General features: G+C 38.3%; 1 protein-coding gene and 1 long non-coding RNA gene across 2 annotated transcripts in view; one reads left to right on the forward strand and one right to left on the reverse strand.

Moving 5' to 3' along the window:
• Window positions 1-22,133, reverse strand: part of LOC134793036 (uncharacterized) — an 814,647-nt gene that overhangs the window by 37,430 nt on the left and 755,084 nt on the right. The gene's annotated exons all lie outside the window — the stretch shown is intronic.
• On the forward strand, window positions 17,216-17,989 carry LOC134793284 (uncharacterized). The gene has a single exon (XM_063764849.1). It carries the CDS (start codon window positions 17,227-17,229, stop codon window positions 17,983-17,985), a length of 759 nt encoding a protein of 252 aa, XP_063620919.1. The 5' UTR covers window positions 17,216-17,226; the 3' UTR covers window positions 17,986-17,989.

Here is a 22,133-nt window from a genome sequence, read left to right on the forward strand (position 1 = left end):
TAGTATCCACATAATAATGACCAAATTAGATGCCTATGACAACTAAAACTTAATATTTTATTCACCCCTTTCTTGTGTCTATCGACCCCGTTTTAAGGATATGGAGAAAACAGGTAGTTTTCTTTGATTTTTTCTGAATTGGGTAGGTAAAAATTTATTTCACAAATGCAAAATTGAAGAACTAACCAAGACTCAAAAAATGATATCAAAATTATTACTTTTATCATTTGGTTTATTGGCGAAAATCGTCCTTGAAGTTGAAAATCGTGTCTTTTCACCCCGTTTTACGGTAACTGGAGACGTCTTGGCTGTCATTTTCTGTACAAAACAGTCTGCCGACTTTTGCGGGGGAGGGGACGTCAAATGTATTGCTATTTCTACATGATTTGTACGTAACGTACAAATAGCCATGTCAGTCCATATAAAAGTTTGCACAAGGTTTTCGGCAGAGGGGGTAAGCTCTTAAAGGCGACTCCGGTTATTAAATGCTCTAAGATGCAAATAGCACTCGACTTTATTTATTTATTGGATAAAAGACAAAAATAGAAGCGTGACAGAGTGGTCGGAAATATTACAACGAAAAGCATTTTGACCCAATAAGTAAATATTGCTTATACAGCACCAATAACAATACATTTCACATATAAAACTACAAAGAAATATTAAAAGTAATATATAACTAAATAACAACAGAAGATCTTATCGATAAAAAGCGATCTCCTCCAGACAACCTTTGGGTACCTAGCGGGTAATGTAGAACTCAAATAAAAGTCAACAAGTATTGGGAAAAATCTGAATACTGTAAATTAGTAAAATAAAATTTAGTACGGAACACTCGTTGGGCGAGTCCAACTCGCACTTGGCCGGTTTTTCTATGAATATTAACTATATAACTAAATAATAAGTACATTGCGCTTACCCTTTCCCTTGCTAAAACAATTCTCGTTATCACACATACTAATATACACAAGAACCCTAGAATACACTTCACTGTAGCCATAATTACGTACTTGTAACATAAGGAACGTTATTTAGATTTTCATTTTGCATAAATACTCGGCCTTATTTTAATATTATTTTTTAAGTAAATTGCGTTGAGTCTGAATAAAATCAGAATTATAATGAATTGTAATGTTTTCCCATGTTCTTAATGTTGCTATTAAAATGAAATCAGTATTATATTCTACTTACTCATGGTTCTATAGGTACTAGTATAAGTATAGTCATTTAAATACCAATTAATAGTAATGAATGTATGATTGGTGATTAATTTATGGCTCCTCTACACGATGGGCCAACGCCGGCCACTCCAAGGGACGCAGCCATGCGGTAGAATGAGATAGCAATATCACTTGCTCCCTCTAACGCATAAATGCGTCCCTTGGAGTGGCCGGCGTTGGCCCATCGTGTAGAGGAGCCATTAGGAATCCGTGCAATAATATTATGTATTATTTTTATGTTACAACCTTCAAACCTTCAAGAAAGGTATCTTAACCCTTTACTTACGGGCCCTTGAATCACTCCGTCACCGCCCAATACGGGCATGTTTTGGCGAGAGTCAGCGGTTAGGCATAATTTCACTTACTTGTAACTTTTGAAGTATTACAGCTACACACTTGAAACTTCACACACAAAATAAGTATAATGTGTTTAATAATGGGAGTAATAATATTCACTATTTTTTCTGCTATCAAGCAATATACCAGTCAGTAAGAAATTAAAGTTTTTTAAGTTACTTAACACAAATAAACACTTAAATAACGATAATTATGAAAATAATGCATAAATATCAATCACTTAAAACGTTGCATAAAACAATTTGCCACTTATGGAAAATAGTGATGTGCGTCTATCGACACATTTGTCGATATATCGATAACCTAGTAAATGTAAAACTGAAATTTAACAAGTTATGATTTTGGTGAAATTATTATTAGGTACTTAATCATTAATAGTACCTACCTAATAATGATTTCATAACATGTTAAATTCCAATATTTGAACCAAAAACGGTAAAAAATCTCTAAAAATAACACTGCAAACACTCCCACGCCATACCCTCATATCGACAACAAGTAGATGAAATTTAAAACAACACTATTGTCCGCCATATTGAGTTCAATTATTAGCACCTCTGCAGTACGGGTGTCAACCCCAGTTGCCAGCAAAAAAGCGGTAATTTTAAAATTATGTTTATGTCAGAGCCATCTACCGAAATATTATGATATTTTTTTCTTTGTATCTACACTAATCCCAGGCCATAATGTGACCGCTATTACCTAGCCACAAGGTCTCGTTTTGATTTAAAAAAATGTTTAACACGACCGTTACTTCGATCAACTATAGTTGACACCCGTACTGCAGCGGTGTTGCCTTACTGGCAACTCTGGTTGACACCCGTAGGTAAAGGGTTAAAGATCGACAAAGGGGGTGCTCAAGCTCAACCACTTTGAAATTTTGTATATTACCTAGTACCTACCCCCTTGTAGTTGAGATAAAGTTACGAAACTTGGTGTATTTTATCAGCATTATAAGTGTAACAAAAATAAGGGGTGCCCCGTCGGAAAATTTAAAAAAATGTTTATTGAACTGAACCAACCTATATTAGGCTCTTAGTAGGAGTTAAATGAATAGTAGGCACCAAAGAGCCAATTCATATTAATTTCGCAATGTTCCTTCTGGGCTAGAACGATGAAAATTTTGTATGATGTACAATGTAAATTGGTTCATATTTGAAAAAAAAAATTGTGTGTACCAAGAGTCGAACTTGTTATACAGAATGATTAATTTTTTTATTTTATTTTTTTACAAGATTTTAAATGGTTAGAAGGGTCATATTTTTTTATTAATATATAGCTTTTAGTCTCATTAATATTTGTACAAAATTTGAAATTCGTCACTTTCATAGTTTAGGAAAAAATAAATAAAACAGTTTTGGGGTTAATCGGGTGTTTTTCACCCCCACGGCGTAACAGAGGGATGAAACTTTGTACAGGGTATTACCTCTTCAAAAGGCATCGTTTGATTATAGTTTCGACCCAAAAATGCTGGGGGCAATTTTTTAAAGGCTATCCTGCTATACCCTCTCACTTATCGGAAGTTGCACAGTGTATACTATTTTATGATAAAGGAGGCAAACGATCAGACTATTAGCCCGATGGTAAGCAATTACCCTAGGCCATGGACACCTACAACACCAGAAGGGTTGCAAGTGCTTTGTCGATCTTTAAGATACCTTTCTTAAAGGTTTGAAGGTTGTAACGTAAATATAATACATAAATTATTGCACGGATTCCTAAATTAATCACCAATCATATATTCGTTACTATTAATTGGTATTTAAATGACTATACTTATACTAGTACCTATAGAACCATGAGTAAGTAGTATAAATACTGATTTCATTTTAATACGAGTAGCAAAAGAATATGGGAAAACATTACAATTCATTATAATTCTGATTTAATTCAGATTCAACGCAATTTACTTATAAAAAAATAATATTAAAATAAAACCGATTTATGTAAAATGAAAACTTAAATAAGTACGTAATTATGGCTGGAGTGAAGTGTATTCTAGGGTTCTTGTGTATATTAGTATGTTTGATAACGAGAATTGTTTTAGCAAGGGAAAGGGTAAGCGCAATGTACAGTCGCCATCAGATATATCGGAGCGGCCAAGGTGTTCACAATATCTGAACACGCGCTCTAACGCCCTGACAATAGAGGCGTGTTCCGATATTTGTGAGCACCTTGGCCGCTCCGATATATCTGATGGCGACTGTACTTATTATTTAGTTACATAGTTAATATTCATAAAAAAACCGGCCAAGTGCGAGTTGGACTCGCCCACCGAGTGTTCGGTACAAATTTAAATTTTATTTTACTAATTTACAGTTTTCAGATTTTTCCCAATACTTGTTGACTTTTATTAACCGACTTCAATTTCATAGAAGGAGGAGGTTCTGTATTCGGTTGTGGCTATTTTTTTTTCTATGTACGTTCACCGATTACTCCGACATCCGTAGTCCGATTTGAGTAATTCTTTTTTGTTTGAAAGAAGCTACCTTCGAGTTGGTTCCATTTTAATTTGGTTCTGTTCTGATGATGGGATCCATGAGGAATTGAGGGAACTCCTCAATTTTTAAAGGCACATGCATGGTGTTTTGGGCGTTTTCTTAAGCAACTCGAGCATTTTCTCCCGAAAACCACCAATTTGATGAAGTAGACCTGATGATGATGATTATTTTGATAATGATGATGATTTCTTTAAATGTAAGTATGTTCAGCGATTACTCTGTGATCCGATTTGAGTAATTCTTTTTTTGTTTGGAAGAAGTTACCTCCAAGGTGTTTCCGTATTATTTTTGGTTCTGGTCTGATGATGGAATCCATGAGGAATTGAGGGAACTCCTCAATTTTTAAAGGCACGTGTTAAGTGATTTCGGGATTTTCTAAAGAAACTTGAGCATTTGCTCCAATCACCAATTTCATGTACTTACTGCAACTGTAGCCTTACCACGAGTTTGACATTGACATATTGGCTAACGTCTTATGCATCTAAATGTAACTTTTTATGCATCTCGCTCACACTATGGTTAGTACGAGCGAGATGCATAGGAAGTAACTTACACACATGCTAGCGAATATATCAATGTCAAACTCGTGGTAAGCTGGTAAGGCTATTGATCGGGGGTTAGGGTTTTGAGTTAAGGGGTCAGGGATTAAGGAGTCGGGGAATGGCGGTTGAAGGGTGGCTGGTTCAGGATCGAGGGGTTCCTGGATCAGGGGTTGATGTGCTGTGAGGTTGAGTGATCGGGGGGCTGAGGGATTGGGTCAGTGGCGGGGCGGGCGGATGGATTTAGTTGACAGGAATTATAATTTCCCAGACGGACTCGAGAAAATTCCTGATTACATATTTACTAAAGCAATAGGTACACAAATTAAGTGTTAAGCATGATCTTGTTTTTCATTCATGCGTCGCGCTCTTAACAATGCGTTAAAACTAAAAATGGTAAAATAAATCTTTTTACAAAAAAAATTAAAGCGACTTCAAAAAGGATGAAATAAAATATTATCCTTTTTTATGTCTATGCGTTACCAACTGATATCTTTGAAGTCGGTGCCAAGCCAAGTAGTAACAATACCAGTCAAAAATAGTCAGCTTTATGACTATAAATCCCATTAGAACTGTACTAATAACTATTATAAATATGTAAAGAATTCTGTCTGCCTCTTTGTCGCCTTTTCATAGCTAAACAACTGAACCGCTTTAGGTGAAATTTGGCAAGAAGGTAAATTCCTTGAATTGTTTTATATTTAGAAATGTAGTCCTCTGGATAAGGGACGGTAAATAACTCAGTCCCAATCCCACACTTGCGTGCTATAGACTGTTCGAGCATTAGTAAGAAATGCTCTTTAAAAAATACGACGGCAAAAAAATGCATTTATATTTACACTAATGTGCCGACAAACATGGTACGGACTGCGCCAAGAAGGTTTGATCGTGTGTTCTGAGGTGTGTTCTTAGGTCCAGTCGACGTCAATGATATGTTTACACTTTTGCACCTTACTCCTTTGTAATAAGGCGAAAAGTGTAAACATATTTTTAACGTCGACTGTACCTACAGAAAGTACGTTCATTGTCGTCGTGTAAGGCAATCCAACGTAGGTAAATCCTTATCGAATCGCACCAAAGTCATGGCATGCTTCAAAATTTGGCTTGGCACCGACTTCAAACATATCAGTTGGTAACGCATAGAAAAGGATAATATTTTATTTCATCCTTTTTGAAGTCGGTTTAATTTGTTTTGTAAAAATGTTTTATTTGAGTTCTACATTTCCCGCTAGGTACCCAAAGGTTGTCTGGAAGAGATCGCTTTTTAGCGATTAGGTCTTCTGTTTACCTAGTTATATTTTCCTTTAAAATTTTCTTTGTAGTTTTACCTACATGTGAAAAGTATCACTCACTTATTTTCAGGTTTACTACGCTGACTTCGAACGGTCGAACGTTACGTACTGGAACCCTAAATACTACGAGTACATGACCGTCATTGCTCGTCGCTATAGTCGCATCGACCCAATGCATTACGTCACCTTGCATTGTAAGACACTCGTTCCATTCGGCAACAATGTATCTGTAAGTAATTCCTCTTGAATTTGAATTGAGTTGCTACTTTTTAACACGCTTTTTTTAGGTCGACCTGTATGTAACTAACTATGTAATGGAATCTAAGGATCGTAGCGTCATGAAAATTGGCAGCTGTATGTAGTTCTGATGACAATACAATAATATGGTAAGGTCAAACTGATCTGATGATGGAGCCGGAAGATATGAACTGGAATTTCATGATGGAACATCGTATAATAGCTGTGTTTGAATTTGTTAGAAAAGTCTTGTAATGAACTTTGACCATGATTAGGTTTCAAGGTCTGATGATGAAGCCGGAAGATAGGCACTGGCATTCCATGATGGAATATCGTATCATGGTCGTGTTAGAACTTGTGAAAAAGGTCACGTAATGGAGAAAGCGTGTATTTCTAGTGTTTTTTTTAACTATTAATTTATTTATACTCTTCTGTCAAGCCGTAGATTTAGCGTAGACATAGAGATATAAGTAGGTAAACAAAGAGTTCTCACTCCATACATCAGTTTTGTTAAAACGACTATTTACGATTATTTCCGTAGTGGACATCTAGCGTCAAGATGCTCACAAATATCTGGACACGCCTCTGACGTCAAGGCGTTAGAATGCGTGTTCAGATATTTTTGAGCAACCCGGCCGCTCCGACTTATCTGATGGCGACTGTACAAAAATAACAACAGCATTTCAACATTACAGATAGATGTGTATGTGTACGAGTTCCTCAGCAACGAATACAGACGAAGCTTCGTTGAGATGCACTACAGAGCGTGTGACTTCATAATGAAAGACGAAATCTTTGGCAGCGTCTTCGCAGCTCGTATACCGGAGACCTTCAGAAAATGCCCGTTCCCACAGGTTTGCTTTTGATTTTACTTCTATGGGTTGGACAACGTCGTAGTTAGGTAATGGAATATTCAACTAGTGTTAGAACTGGACCAGTCATAAAATAATTTCTATCCCCGAAGATATCCCTGAGATCTTCAAAAACTGCCGTTCCTAAAGGTTTGACAGCACCTAGCCAAGAGCTTTGACTGGAATCTTTAAATAAATAACCAAAAAGCCAAGAGCAATACGACAAATTAGTACATTTTAAACGCTTGCTTCAAAATATCATATACAGCTTTATTTTCAGCGATTGTTGCAAAATCTAAATTTGCTATAAAATCATATATTTATTTCCATACTGTTACCCCATGCTGGGGTGTAGGATCGAATCTTTTTCTTCCACTGACTCCGGTCTTGGGCAGCTTGGGTACTCTCCTCCCAACCCATTCCCAATACACCCAGCTCTTGCTCCACAGAACGGCGGTCAATGACCAAAATGGCCATACAATTTCACTTACCAAATTTACAACAATTTTTTACAATAATTATTTATTTTCGCAGGCGGAGTATCATCTTGCGAATTTGTCATACCCGGATATCCCGTTGCTTAAGACATTCCCGTTCCAGAAGGGACGGGTGTTTGTCAATTTCTCAATTCCGAAGATGAAAGAGCGCGTTGTGGAGGCGTATATCGACCTGGTAATTAAATCAAGATGGCGTTAGTGCAAAAGATTACGTTCGGATAATGACAGCAGCGCTGAAGTCACATTCGTATACATAACATGTTAAATCCGTCACTCATTTTATTGAGGAGACTGACAATGACACCGCTCACGTCAATAATGTTGCAGTAAATGTAACGTTCGAATACAGGTATTGTTACTGCTGACGGCATTGCTTCTGCAAATCTAAAACTCGATGTTGCTGTCCGGATTTTTGACGTTCGCGGCAGTAGGTAATGCAGTCGGTAATAATGCCGTGCTGCAATACTGCTGCAGTAAAGCAGCGCGACATTATTGCTTAATGCTGCCATAAAATCCGGTCAGCAACATCGCTTTTGACATTTTCGGCAGCTGTGTAGTCGGCAATAATGTCGGCCCAAATTACCGTAGCAGAAATGCTGGTGTAAGTAGCCTGAACCTAACGGTACCTTAACGTTGCAACAGAATACTGTTGCAGTCGCATCCAGCATTCGAATGCACCCTTAATTATTGTTGATTTAAAATAAATTTTATTCTGTATTTAAGTTCATGAACCTCCATAAGTGCTGTCAAAAATGTTAACTGTATACTTTTCGTGTTGTGTTAATTATATAAAAACGCATTAAATATTAAAATAAGCCATCTTTAACTAAAGTGGGTTTTTCTTAGTACACCTGCACTCACCTTCTTCTTTGTCGGTTCCTCAAGGCTGAGGGTCGTGACCATCAGGAGTGCAGTTCTTCACCACCGGTCTCCAAACCCCTCTGTCTTGGGCCAGCTGTATTGCTCCCTGGATGTTGACTCACCTGCAGCCCCCCTTTTTGTATGAGCAACAATTGTACGATGACTACTTATAATTGACCGTCCAGCGCTATGTATGCTATTAATTTAGCAAAATTATGTATGCCGTCGTTAGGCACCTGCAAGGCTAATATGGTCGCCTACTTTTTATTATCTGTCACCATGTCTATCACGTTTTAATAAGTATGAAGATGCGAAAGTGACGCTTGACATGACAAGTGATAAAATGTGACCATGATATCCGTGCTGCCGCGATAGCACAGGATGCTGGTTCGATTCCAGCCTGGGGCACTGGAGGCCTTGGTCATGCACTTTTTCTTAGGATATGACATTTATTTCAGTTCACTATATGATGCTTTAAAGGCATCACCATATTGAAGCAAGCCTATTTAGTTGCTTAATGCTTATCTTTTGATGAAGTCACTTTACTTTAGTTGCCACGGATATACTACGATTTATAAAGTGTTATTTAATTTGATGGTGTTTGTCCAAACTAGGCTAAGTAGTTAAGTACTTATGCTATACATGCGAGCGCATACCTAGTTATAGGTCAATATATGTATACAGTCCACATCGATATTTTGTTAGTATAGAATAAATAAGCATCGAGAGCACACGTTTTGAGTTTAAATTTCCCGGCTCCTCAATAATCAACCTTACCGCCTGGACATATGGTCCATATCGAGCCGGATGCAATTGGTGCATACCTGTGGCCGGGCGGTCGGCGATCGAGATAAGGATGAGCCGGACGAGTGTTTACTGCAAGTTTTAAGTGCAATTATAATTACGCGTAATAACATTGAATGTGAACATTTACATTTTTGGTGTCTATAAGTGATTTTTGAGACTTTGTCGCTAAAGTTTATTACGCTTAACATTATGAGTGAGTTATAATATCGAACTGAGCAATATAAACCGAGTTTTTGAGACATTTTCATCTGAGTGCTAAGTTATCTACCTACTTATAGCTACGAACAATACGAACATTCGAGAGTTGTGCAAGTCATCATGTCTACATTAGAAAAGCTTATTGAATATCAAGAGGAGTTAATCAACAATTTGAAGAAATCTGAGAAGAACTATAAAAAATCGCCTAAAGAGAGAATTAAGCAGCCGTATTTAGAAACTAGACTGGAACTACTTGAGCAACAATTTAACGAGTTTCAAAGCGGACATAAGGCGATTATTTCCAAAGCGTCAGGAGACAGAACGGATACATATTTTACACAAGAGAAGTATGAGGAGTTTGAGGAGTTGTATGTTCAATACAAAACGATTTTACGTGAAGCTTTGAAAATGTTTTTGCCATCAAATGCCCAATCATTACCGCAAATTAGTGACAAGGCCGTTGTCAGTGAAAATGGGAATTGTGACGTAAAATTACCTCGCATTATTTTGCCGACTTTTAGTGGCAAATATGAAGAATGGCAAACGTTCTATGATATGTTTTCCTCATTAATCCACACAAATAAGAATATTACGGCGGTTCAAAAAATGCATTATTTGAAAAGCAATTTATCTGGAGAGGCGCTGAGTTTACTTAGTAATTTTTCGACTACCGATGCAAATTATGATGACGCTTGGAAACAATTAGTTCGACGTTATGATAACAAGAGATATAACTGTAATGCTGTTATGAGGAGCTTATTTTCGACCAAGAAAATACATAACGAGTCTGCTAACGCTGTGAGGCATTTATTGGACAATACATCAACATGTTTGAAGTCGTTGCAGAATATAGGCATTAGCACGAGTACTTGGGACACAATTATCGTGTATTTGGTGATTACAAAATTAGACGCTGAATCTATTAAGCAGTGGGAGCAGCATTTGAATATGCTAGGCGACGACTTACCTACCTGGGAGCAGTTGCGTGAGTTTTTGGAGTACAGATTCAGGTCATTGGAGATGATTGACACCAACACGTCCCGCCCAGCACCACCAGCTAAGCCAGCAGCTAAGGTTAAAACATTTCACACTGCTATCGAGAATAAAGTCAAGATGAGTGACATCGAGTGTGCTATGTGCCATGAGACCCATCACGTTTATCACTGCAAGCAGTTTGGTTCTATGACGCCCAAGGAACGTCAAGATTTTGTGCAAAACAATAAACTGTGTTTTAACTGCCTGATGCCCACACACTCTGTAATGAAGTGTCGTCAGACGTCGAGTTGCCGTAAATGCGGAAGGAGACATCACACTCTCCTTCACTTCGAGAGAGATACCAACCAGGAGACGAGAGCTACGAGCGAGGTTGCTGCGTCATCGGCGTCACCGAGTGTACCCCTACCCGAGAAACCGAGCACAACACGAGGTGACACAAATATTATAACAGCGTTTTCGAGAGGTGATGCGCTTCAACCTAACCGAGTGCTACTCGCGACGGCTAGAGTTAAGGTATTTAATTCCACTGGTTGTAAACAAACTATTAGAGCTTTAATTGATCAAGGAAGTATGATTTCCTTTATTACTGAGTCAACTGTTCAATTACTTGGTCTCAAACGTAGACCTGTAAGTACTTCGGTGTCAATGCTAGAGGAGTGTAGTTTGAATACCAAACACATGGTTTCATTTCGCGTGGTATCATGCCATGACCCAACAAGTTCTGTCGAAGTTTGTGCTTACGTATTACATTCTTTAACTGCTTTGCTTCCAGCTATCAAGCTTAAAGTGCCTAAATGGACAGAGATTGAAGACTTACCTTTAGCGGATCCTGAGTATTCAACGCCAGGTAAAGTTGAGATCCTTCTAGGTGCCGAGGTGTATGCAGAAATATTACTCGAGGGCTTAATCAAGAAGCGTTCAGAGGCGAGCAAAGGAACCATGATAGCTCAAAATACTATGCTCGGATGGATCGTATCTGGCCGAGCAGTGAGAGGATCTGAGAATGAGGTGAGTGCGAGATTTACTAGTTTGCATGTTCATATTCAGGAAGATGACTTATTGAGAAAGTTTTGGGAGATGGAGAACGAGCCTAATATGATTAAAAAAGACATGACTAAGAGTGAGCAACAATGTGAGGAGTTTTTTAACTCAACGACTGTGAGAGATGACGATGGTAGGCTTGTAGTAAGACTACCATTCGCAACTGAGGACCCTAAGTGTCAATATGGCAATTCTAAGGAAATTGCTATCAAGAGATTAGAGATTTTAGAGAGAAAATTAATGAGAGAACCTAAACTTAGAGAAGAGTATAACAAGGTCATGGAAGAATACCTAAGCCTTAATCACATGAGGGCAGTAAGTGAGAGAGAGCTAGAGAATCCGAAGGCTGTGTATCTTCCTTTCCACGCTGTGATTAGGGAGGACAAGGAGACGACAAAATTTAGAATTGTATATAATGCTTCGAGTAAGGGAGTCAACAATGTTTCCCTTAACGACGATCTCCTTGTCGGCCCTAAACTACAACAAGATTTGAGACACATTTTAATGAGAGCTAGGAGTCACAAGATCTGCCTTGTCGCAGATATCATTAAGATGTACAGGATGATTCGTGTAGCTGAGGAAGACACGGATTTCCAGAGAATCGTTTGGCGGTTTAAGTCAGACGGATCAGAGCCAATACAACACTACAAGCTATTGAGATTGACATTCGGGACAGCTTGCGCGCCTTATTTGGCCGTTAAGTCATTACAAAAGCTTGCAGAGTTAGAAGAGAGTAAGTATCCATTAGCTGCGAGAATAACAAGACAAGACTTTTACATGGACGACTTAATTACTGGAGCTGACACTGAGACTGAGGCACTAAAAATATTTGAGGAGATGAATGAGTTGATGAGATCTGGTGGTTTCGAACTTCAAAAATGGAATACTAATTCTACAACTGTACTGGAGAAGATTGTAGGTAATAAAGAGGTATCAGAGCAGACAGTGCACCTAAAACTAAATAATACAATGAAGGTTCTTGGAGTGAGTTGGAACAGAGATACAGATAATTTTGAATATACATTAAATTTATCCAATGTTCAAGAACCTATTACTAAGAGAAAAGTGTTGTCTGATGTAGCTAGGTTATACGATCCCCTGGGGTGGATTGCTCCAGTCGTGGTTGTTGCCAAAATCTTCATCCAGAAGTTGTGGAAGTCGGGTCTAGAATGGGATTGCCCATTGACAGAAGAGTTGGTGAGAGAGTGGCTGTCGTTCAGAGAGGCATTGGTAGATCTTAAGCAGCTGGCTATACCAAGATGGCTAAACGCCACGCCGAGCTCAAAGATCGAATTGCACGTTTTTGCAGACGCTTCAAAGTCAGCGTTTGCAGCAGCGGTCTATATGAGAGTGACTGATGAACTAAATGGTGTACATGTACATCTGATAACAGCTAAAACAAAAGTAGCCCCGACAGAGAGAGAAATTTCCATCCCGAGACTTGAGCTGTGTGCTGCCGCCTTAGCAGCGAAACTTATATTTGAAGTTGCACAGGTAATGGACGTACCTAAAGAGAACCTACACGGTTGGACAGACAGTACAATAGTTCTAGCCTGGCTCAAAGGAGGATCAGCTCGTTGGAGTACATTTGTGAGTAACAGAGTGTCTACGATCTTGAATATACTGGAGTTTGAGCAATGGAGTCATGTACCTACTGAGTTTAACGCTGCCGACTGTGCGTCTCGCGGTTTACAACCAAGAGATTTACTAGACCATTCATTGTGGTGGAATGGTCCGCAATGGCTAGCCCAACCTGACTTTGAGAAAAACGACATAATCATAGAAGACACACATGAGGAGGAAAGAGTCGCATCTTTAACTGTTGTATCCCATGTTGATGAAGAACCCCCAATCTGGTCGAGGTTTTCTTCATTGTCGAGACTGTTAAAAGTTATTTCGTACTGTAGAAGAGTATTAAATCTAAAATTGCCAAAAAACGAGAGAGTTAAATTACCTAATTATGTAACTTCTGAGGAGATGGATAAGACTTTGCTTTCGTGTATTAATCAAGTTCAAAAAAAAGAGTTTTCACATGAGATAAAACAGTTAAAGAGTCGAGGAGTCGTGCCTAAAAAGAGTTGTCTACGCACTCTTTGTCCTTTTTTGGATGAAAAGGGGACATTACGAGTTAGCGGTAGAATAGAACAATCTGATGCAAGTTACGATACGAGACATCCGGTGATTATGCCTGGTAAAAATCAATTTACCTCGCTTCTAATTATTGATGCTCATCATCGTACTTTGCATGGCGGTCCTCAAATAATGTTAAACTTTTTAAGATCCAAATATTGGATATTGCAAGCGAAGGATCGTACTAAGAAGGTTTATAGAGAATGTGTCACGTGTTTGAGATATTCGAGCAAGAAGTCTATTCCTATAATGGGACTTCTACCTGAAGCGAGAATGAAACCCAGTAAGCCTTTCAAATCTACGGGGGTAGATTACTGTGGTCCTATTAATATAAGGTTTTCACCAGGTAGAGGAGCTAAGTCTTTTAAAGGCTATATATGCCTGTTCGTGTGCATGGTTACCCGGGCAATACATCTCGAGGCAGTTACGGATTTGACAGCCAAGGGTTTCATTGCTGCATTCAGGCGTTTTACTGCAAGGAGAGGTTACTGCCAAGACTTGTATAGTGACAACGGCACTAATTTTGTTGGTGCTGACAGAGAGATGAGAGACATGTTTAACACTGCTAAATCATCATTACCTAATGAGATAGCAGCCATACTTACCTTAGAGCATACGACTTGGCACTTCATCCCTCCGCACGCTCCCAATTTCGGCGGTCTTTGGGAAGCTGGGGTTCGTAGTACAAAAGGGCATTTGAGGAAGGTAATAGCGAATAGCACACTTACCTATGAGGAATTAGCGACGGTCCTGGCGCAAGTGGAATCATGTTTGAATTCTCGGCCTTTATCTGTATTAAGCGATGATCCAAGCGACCCTCTACCATTGACACCAGGTCACTTTTTGGTAGGTGAACCATTGATAAATATAGCTGACGAATATAATCCCGAGTGTAATGTAGTTGGTTAAGATCGTTGGCGCTTAACGCAAAAAATTGTATCTGATTTTTGGAAACGGTGGTACAAAGAATATTTAGTAACCCTTAGTCAAAGATATAAATGGAATTCTAATGTTACTACCGAACCTGAGATTAATGACGTTGTTATTTTAAAAGAAGACAATGTACCTCCTGCTAAATGGATTTTAGGCAAGATCATTCAAAACCATACTGGGCCTGACAATATAACAAGAGTTGTTACTGTTAAATGTAAATCAGGAATCTTGAAGCGCCCAGTGAGTAAATTGTGTGTAATAACTAAGTGATGTTATACATAACTAAGTTATACTTGTACATATTAGTTTTAAGTGCCGACTGTGTTATGTTTGACATTTTTTATTGTTGCTATTGTATAGATTTTGCTGTGTAAATAAAGAACTATGTTCTTGGCGGGCGGAATGTCCAAACTAGGCTAAGTAGTTAAGTACTTATGCTATACATGCGAGCGCATACCTAGTTATAGGTCAATATATGTATACAGTCCACATCGATATTTTGTTAGTATAGAATAAATAAGCATCGAGAGCACACGTTTTGAGTTTAAATTTCCCGGCTCCTCAATAATCAACCTTACCGCCTGGACAGTGTTTGTTTACAATTCGGTTACAATGTTCTCATAACACCAATTATAGGTACAAATTTAGGTACCAATTATACTCCTATTAGTTTTACATTATTAATGTCGTTCACCTATATTCAAAAAGGTAGCGTGTTTGTTACACTATCATTCGGACATTAACTCTTCACTGTATTTTACTGACAAAGAACTTCACGTACGTAATTAGCTTCATATAAAGGTTATAAACTAATGAAACCACAACACTTCAATTATCTAAACCAGGTAATCAGGTATTTCCATCGTTGTTCTTAAAAAAATACACGAAGGAAAGTATTTTGATAAGAAATATATCCAGTATTATCCAAAATCCTCGCTTTAATTCCGTAAACAACCGTAGAAAACAACATTTTAACAAAGTACTCGACAGTAGAATGCTTGTCTGTGGGACGACCAAAATCGGGTTCCACGGATGCGCAAAAGTGGCCATATTTATTCTCCACAAATGAGAGGTTATCATAGTATTATCGTCTCTGCACTATTATTATGCTATCTCCGAAATAAAAACATGAGGTAAGAATGCACTATAAGTAACGAATTATGATAAGAAGTTTGCAGTGAGATCTGTCAAGCGGTAAATGCATAACACAATGACTTTCAAAGGCAAAGTGGCTATCGTGACTGGAGCTGCCTCTGGGATAGGAGCTGCTACAGTCAAAGCTTTGGCCAGAGATAGCGCCAAGCTGATCCTGGTCGATATCGACGAAGAAAAACTAAAAGAAGTCGCAAAGCAGTGCCAACAACACAGCAACAACAAACCCCTCATCATCACAGCAGATATCACTAAAGACGAAAATGTCAAAACCATTGTGAAAGAAACCATCGATTACTTTGGTCAATTGGACATTCTGATCAATAATGCAGGAACTGCCAAGGTTTCAAGCATTTTTGAAGAAAATTTTATTGTTTATTGTTTATTGTTTATTGTCACTTAGCAACTATCCTTACAGGTTAACCCTAATACAATAGTGCCTTACTAACTAGGTATGTAATGTAATGGTATGGAACGTTTTGACCTCGTTATAAACACGAATCTGCGCTCCATTGTTCATTTGACGCACTTTGCTGTCCCTTACCTGATTAAGAGTAAGGGAAACATCGTCAATACTTCTAGTATCTCCGATCGTGTCACTATAGGAGGAATATACACGGGTTATTCGACTTCAAAAGCTGGTGTTAGTCACTTCACACGCTGCGTGGCTTTGGACCTGGCTCCGCATGGTGTCAGAGTGAATGCTGTGGTTCCTGGAGTCACCAAGACGAATATTTTTCAAAATACAGGGATCACTAACCCAAACGAACTATTCGAGAAATGGAAAGATGTCACTGCTCTGAAGAAGATTGCGGAGCCTGAAGAGATCGCAGACTTAATTTTGTTCCTAGCCAGTGATAGGGCGAGGAGCGTTACTGGATCCACTTATGTTTGTGATAATGTGCAAGTTTTGACTTAAATAATAGTCAATGTGTCCATCAATGGTTTATTTGACGTTCATAAGCGCATTGTAATATGCCTACTTGAATAAACTATTTTTTATCTTTTTTTATCTAAACTATTTTTTATCTTTATCTTTAATGTTATTTTCGACTTCAACTGATTTTTGAAATAAATAAAAAAGTCTAGTATATTTCTTTTCATATATGTATGTATGGTGTATTTATTAATGCATGTAGGTGTTGGTTTTGCTTGTAGATTGAGTGGTACCTTCAGTGTAAACTTTAATCTATCATTAAAAAAAAACATTAAAACCGCCTAAGACCGCCTGTTGTTACCTGGTTCTATTTTCCTTTAAAATTTCTTTGTAGTTTTACAAAGTCGTCGTCACGCAAGTGCTGAGAGGTGTGCGCGTGTGTGAGGGTGACCTTGCGCTGCGAATATGTCGCTGTCTAATATCGTGAAATATGCATCGTGCAATATTGTTATGAACGAGGTGCTAGCATTCGTAAAACCAAGCTATCAGTTAATAGTGGCTCTAAAATATATAATTATCTAATCAAAATTTACAGATAAGACTACATTAAAAATAAAAGGACAATGAGTTTCACCGGAATCGTGACTATCGTAATAAAAAAATGCGATAAGACGTTATTATAAATTGAGTGTCGTGACAAGAAATTTACAGTAAGCATCGGATCCTCTAATAACGCAATGAGTTTCACCGGCAAAGTGGCAATCGTGACTGGCGCTGCCTCAGGGATAGGAGCTGCCACAGCTAAAGCACTGGCCGGAGAAGGTGCCAAGGTAGTCCTGGTCGATAAAAACGAAGAAAAACTAAAAGAAGTCGCAAAGCAGTGCGAAAAACACGGCAATAAACCTCTCATCATCAGAGCAGATATCACTAAAGACGAAGATGTCAAGACGATAGTGAAGGAAACTATCCACCAGTTTTATCAGTTAGACATACTGGTCAATAATGCTGGGATTGCTGGTGAGATATCGATATTAGACGAAAATCTTATGCAAAGTTACGACCTAATTTTGGACACGAATCTCCGCTCAATGGTCCATTTGACGCACCTTGCTGCTCCTCACCTGATCATGACTAAGGGTAACGTCGTTAATATCTCAAGCATCGCCGCTTATCGCTGCAGGCATACAAAATATCTGTGTTATGCGATTTCAAAAGCTGGGGTAAGTCACTTCACACGCTGCGTGGCTTTAGACCTCGCTCAGCATGGAGTAAGAGTGAATGCCGTAAATCCTGGAGGTACCAAGACTAATATATTGCAAAATGCAGGGATGACAAATTCAAACGAAATACATGAGTTCTGGAAAGACCACACTGCGTTAAAAAGGATGGTGGAGGCTGAAGAGATCGCAGATCTAATTCTGTTCCTGGCCAGTGATAAAGCTAGGAGTATTACTGGATCGGCGCATGTTATAGATAATGGTGCACTCTTGATATAAATTATGAAGCCGGCAAAGGCATTATTAAATAAAAAGGCAGTTAGGTGCTCTACAAAGACTGGTGGACAAGACCACCTGTTCATCATTAGATGCTGCTGCGATTAGAATAAAATGGAAGATCATTATATGGCGAATTATTGATATCAATAATAAAATTAAAATGGCAAAAATAACGTAAATTTGTTACATAATTAAAAAAAATACACTTATACTCGTTTTTTTTTCAACTAATAAATATAGATTTAAGACAGGAAGTGATACGCCTACGGCGAACCACGTTAGACGTGTTGCCTTTCTGTCGCACTTGTAAATTCGTACGTAAGTGTGACAGGGAGGCAACACGTCGAACGATGTTCGCGGTAGGCCCTCATTTCCGATGCGCCAATCGCGTGAGAGATCTTCAAGGTCATATCAAAATAAGGTGAAAATGGTACCGTCATTATAGCCAACTTTGCCCGCTTTTTAGAAAAAAACACGACTTCTCCAAAAAAATATACAACTTCATATGACTTTGTTTTGCTCAGCACGTCCATTGTGATCAAATGCATCAGATTCATTAACGAAAAAATGTTAAATAGTGTTTTTACCCACTTTTTGGGCTTTTTAGAGGGCGGGCAAAGATATCCGGGGGGTTGCGCAAACATTGCCCACGTCAATTTGGTGTTCAAATACAGCTCGTATGATGATGATGCCTAAGGATCACTTAAAGGTTTTGGGCAACCCTACCATTCCCTGTAAACTTTTGGCGCTTACATACACTACTAATGCTGCTGACTGTACCTTGACTTCCCCAGCTGCCTCTTAACCTCCTAAGTCCCTGCGTACATTTTTTTGTACGTATTCCAAAATATATTTTGAACTTTTATTGTGTAACTACAATTCCAATTTCAAAAACAAAACATTTGCTTCTGGGTCTCAGGAGGTTAAAATAAAGTAAAATGGATCAAAGATTCAAAAACTGTAGGTATATAAATAATTACATAATTAGCTAAATACTTAGGTACTTAAATTGTGTAAATAAGAGGGAAAACCTCGAGTATCAAATTATTGTTGAAAATTTATCTTCGCGCTAAATGAAATTATGAAAGGAACGATTCTAACAATAGAAGGGTTCTATTCCAAACCTGTCAAGTGTGATCATTACTCGTCCTTACAAACCGAGCCGTCACGGGAAACTGCGTCTTATTTCTATCACCATAAAATAGACAATAGTAAATACAGAATACTCATTAACAAAACTGATGTTTGACAGCGGAATGTTACGAAGCATTGTCCCTCCCTATACTTCATTCCAAAGAGTTTGATGTTAACGAAGATCACAGAATCAGAATTTCTCTATGAAGTTGTAGCGGTTACAGCAAACAAGTTACAACGTGACAGTAGTCAAGGATCGGAACCGGTTTTTTCTTCATACAAAAAATACCGGTATTATTATTTATTTTATTTATTTAAACTTTGTTGCACAAAACATAAAAATAATGTACAAATGGCGAACTTAATGCCTAATGGCATTCTCTACCAGTCAACCATCGGGCCAAACAGAGACATGTAAAAACGGTGCAAGGAGACCAGAGGCATTTATTAGAACATTGGAAAACAACTGAACAACTAATAATTCAGATAAACTTCATATAGAATACACAAATAAAAATACTAGAATATAAATAATTAATATACTACTACATATTTCATACAAACTCATAATATATAATGATGGACACTACTCGAACTCTTGTTTCAGCAGATACTTATGTAGCAACCGCTTGAAAGCTAACTTGCTCGGGGCTTGTCTAATATTGAGAGGGAGTGAATTCCAGAGACGACTCGCCTGGACAGCAAAGGAGTTAGTCGTAAACCCAGTGCGGTGAGCAGAAATTGACAGTTTGAGAACACGAGATGTACGCAGCTCACAGCCGGGACGAGGAGTACCAAACAGGAGCTTATTCTTTAGATATCCAGGAGCAGAAGGCTCAAACAAGATTGAAAATAGAGTACAAAGTATTCGAAGCGATCTACGGCGACGGATGGAGAGCCAATTGAGCTGGCGACGGTAATAGGAAACACGATCGTATTTACGCAAGCCAAAGATAAATCGTATGCCGTTGTTGAGGAGACGTTCAAGTGTATTAATAGTATATTATTACGTTCTTTTTCGAAACGGTTTTTTCTTCATACAAAAAATACTGGTAACATTACGTTCTTTTTCGTTCTTTGGTTTATTATATCATTTTTAATGGGAAAATCTAATAATACGAACTTGTTACCTAATAAATACATGATTCAGTCCTACGTAAAGAGCATAAAACAATTAAAAATATTGGGCTATTTCGGGATTTAAAAAACCGGTTTCGAGCCCTGACAGTAGTGATCAAATTGCAGGTGTTTTGTTACCACATTTAGCGGGTTCGATTCCTGGTTCACACATGTGATTATTTAGAATTATTTGAATGCAATTCGTATTGTTTTAAAAATAATAAGTTTTTGGCATAAATTTAATTTTCGGTACAAGCTTTTATCGCTGACTGTACTTTTCTTTTCACAGGCAACGAATACTCATCGAGACAATTCTAAAAACCCTAAACACAATTAGGTTGCGTTGTTTTATCACAGAGTAGGTAGGTAGGCTAACTCCTGTCTCCATCATCAGATCAGCTCGATTGTACCATCACATTGCATTGTCACACGACTTACATATGCGTGCAAATTTTCAGCTTCATCGGAAACCGGGAAGTGGGTCAAATTTAACTTGCAAGATTTGACCCGTACAAACATAGTTACATACAATACATACATAGGTACATTGAAAGTTAAATAAAAGCTTGTAAAAATGAAGTCTTCTTTCAGTAAAATTTCCTTGCTACAGTATTTAAAGTACTTCCTCTCAATGTTGCAAAGTTGTGGGACGCCCTGTATAGAAGCATAGCTCGGACAGATCATATCAAAACACATCAGTTTTTTCAGTAGGATTTTTATGAATTTATGTTTAAAATTTGAATAAACTTATGTAAAAATAACATCAACATTACATTTAAAGAAGTTTGAGTGTGAACTATGCCTCAACGTAACTTAAAACCTAATTTAGTAACTTTTATTCAATAAAAGTCAATACAACAATAAAAATACAAAAGACTATAACAACTTAAGACGAAACAGGAGCTGAGTTTTAAATATTTTAGGTAAATATACCCGTCTCGCTAACGGAAGCGGCACCTAAAAGTAGTGCGATAAGGACAAGGCGAAAAATCCTGCGTAAAAATCTCAAAAATCGAGGTTTCGTACTCCTCTGTTTCCTCCTCCAAAACTTAACCAATCGTAACCAAATTTGGAAATCTAAATGATTATGAAATTATCTGTGTCGGACCGTTTTGCTTTTTTGGCTAATTGATATCAGTTTTGAATGCCATGCCTCTCATTGCGGCATAGTCAATTAGGCCATTTTGGCCATTTTTGAAGGGCTCTAGCGCCTTAAAAAACAGAAATATCAAAAAAGCAAAACGGTCCGACACAGATATTGACAATATTAATCTGTGTTGAAAAAATCATTGCTCTAGCTTCAAAAACCACGGAGGAAAACGAGGAGTACGTTTGTATGGAGAAATTACCACTCCCGTTGGCTCTTAAGACTAGCTCAAGCCTAGTCAAAAAGTCCCCCGCGAGTTGTCCCTGGCGCAAAGGTACCCATCACACTAGCCGCGTTACCACGTTGAATGGCGATGGACAATCTTTGCACCAGGTACGAACCCGCGCGGGCGTTAGACCCCCTCTCCCTAATTCGACGTCCCACTTCCCTAATAAAGGCAATAGCCTCCGACCCCCAGCACCCAGTAGTCTCAAACGCAAGGGGCACAACATAATAATTACTGGCCAGGTTCGCGTATTTATCCCGCTTCTTGACCGCGGCGGCACCAGCCGTCCGCACTGTTCGGCCTAGGTGTGAGGCTGCGAAAGTGCTAACGCACGTGGCGTCCCACGCACGTGGCGTGGTGGTGGCGTGGCGTAATTTAGTAACTTAAATAACGATGTGCATTTAGCATAATATTAGGTCGAACATATGTCGTGGCATAATTTTCCAACTTGGTGCTTTGAAGCCTTTGTAACTTGGAAACTTTACATTTCTAAGTGAAGTTAATTTTAGAAAGTGATAAATT

This window comes from Cydia splendana, chromosome 8 (genome assembly GCF_910591565.1).
Source record: "Cydia splendana chromosome 8, ilCydSple1.2, whole genome shotgun sequence".
Classification (NCBI taxonomy): Eukaryota; Metazoa; Arthropoda; class Insecta; order Lepidoptera; family Tortricidae; genus Cydia; species Cydia splendana.

Coding starts and splice junctions, on each gene's coding strand:
- LOC134793284 (XM_063764849.1), top strand. CDS start 17,227: ATGAGTTTCACCGGCAAAGTGGCAATCGTGACTGGCGCTGCCTCAGGG.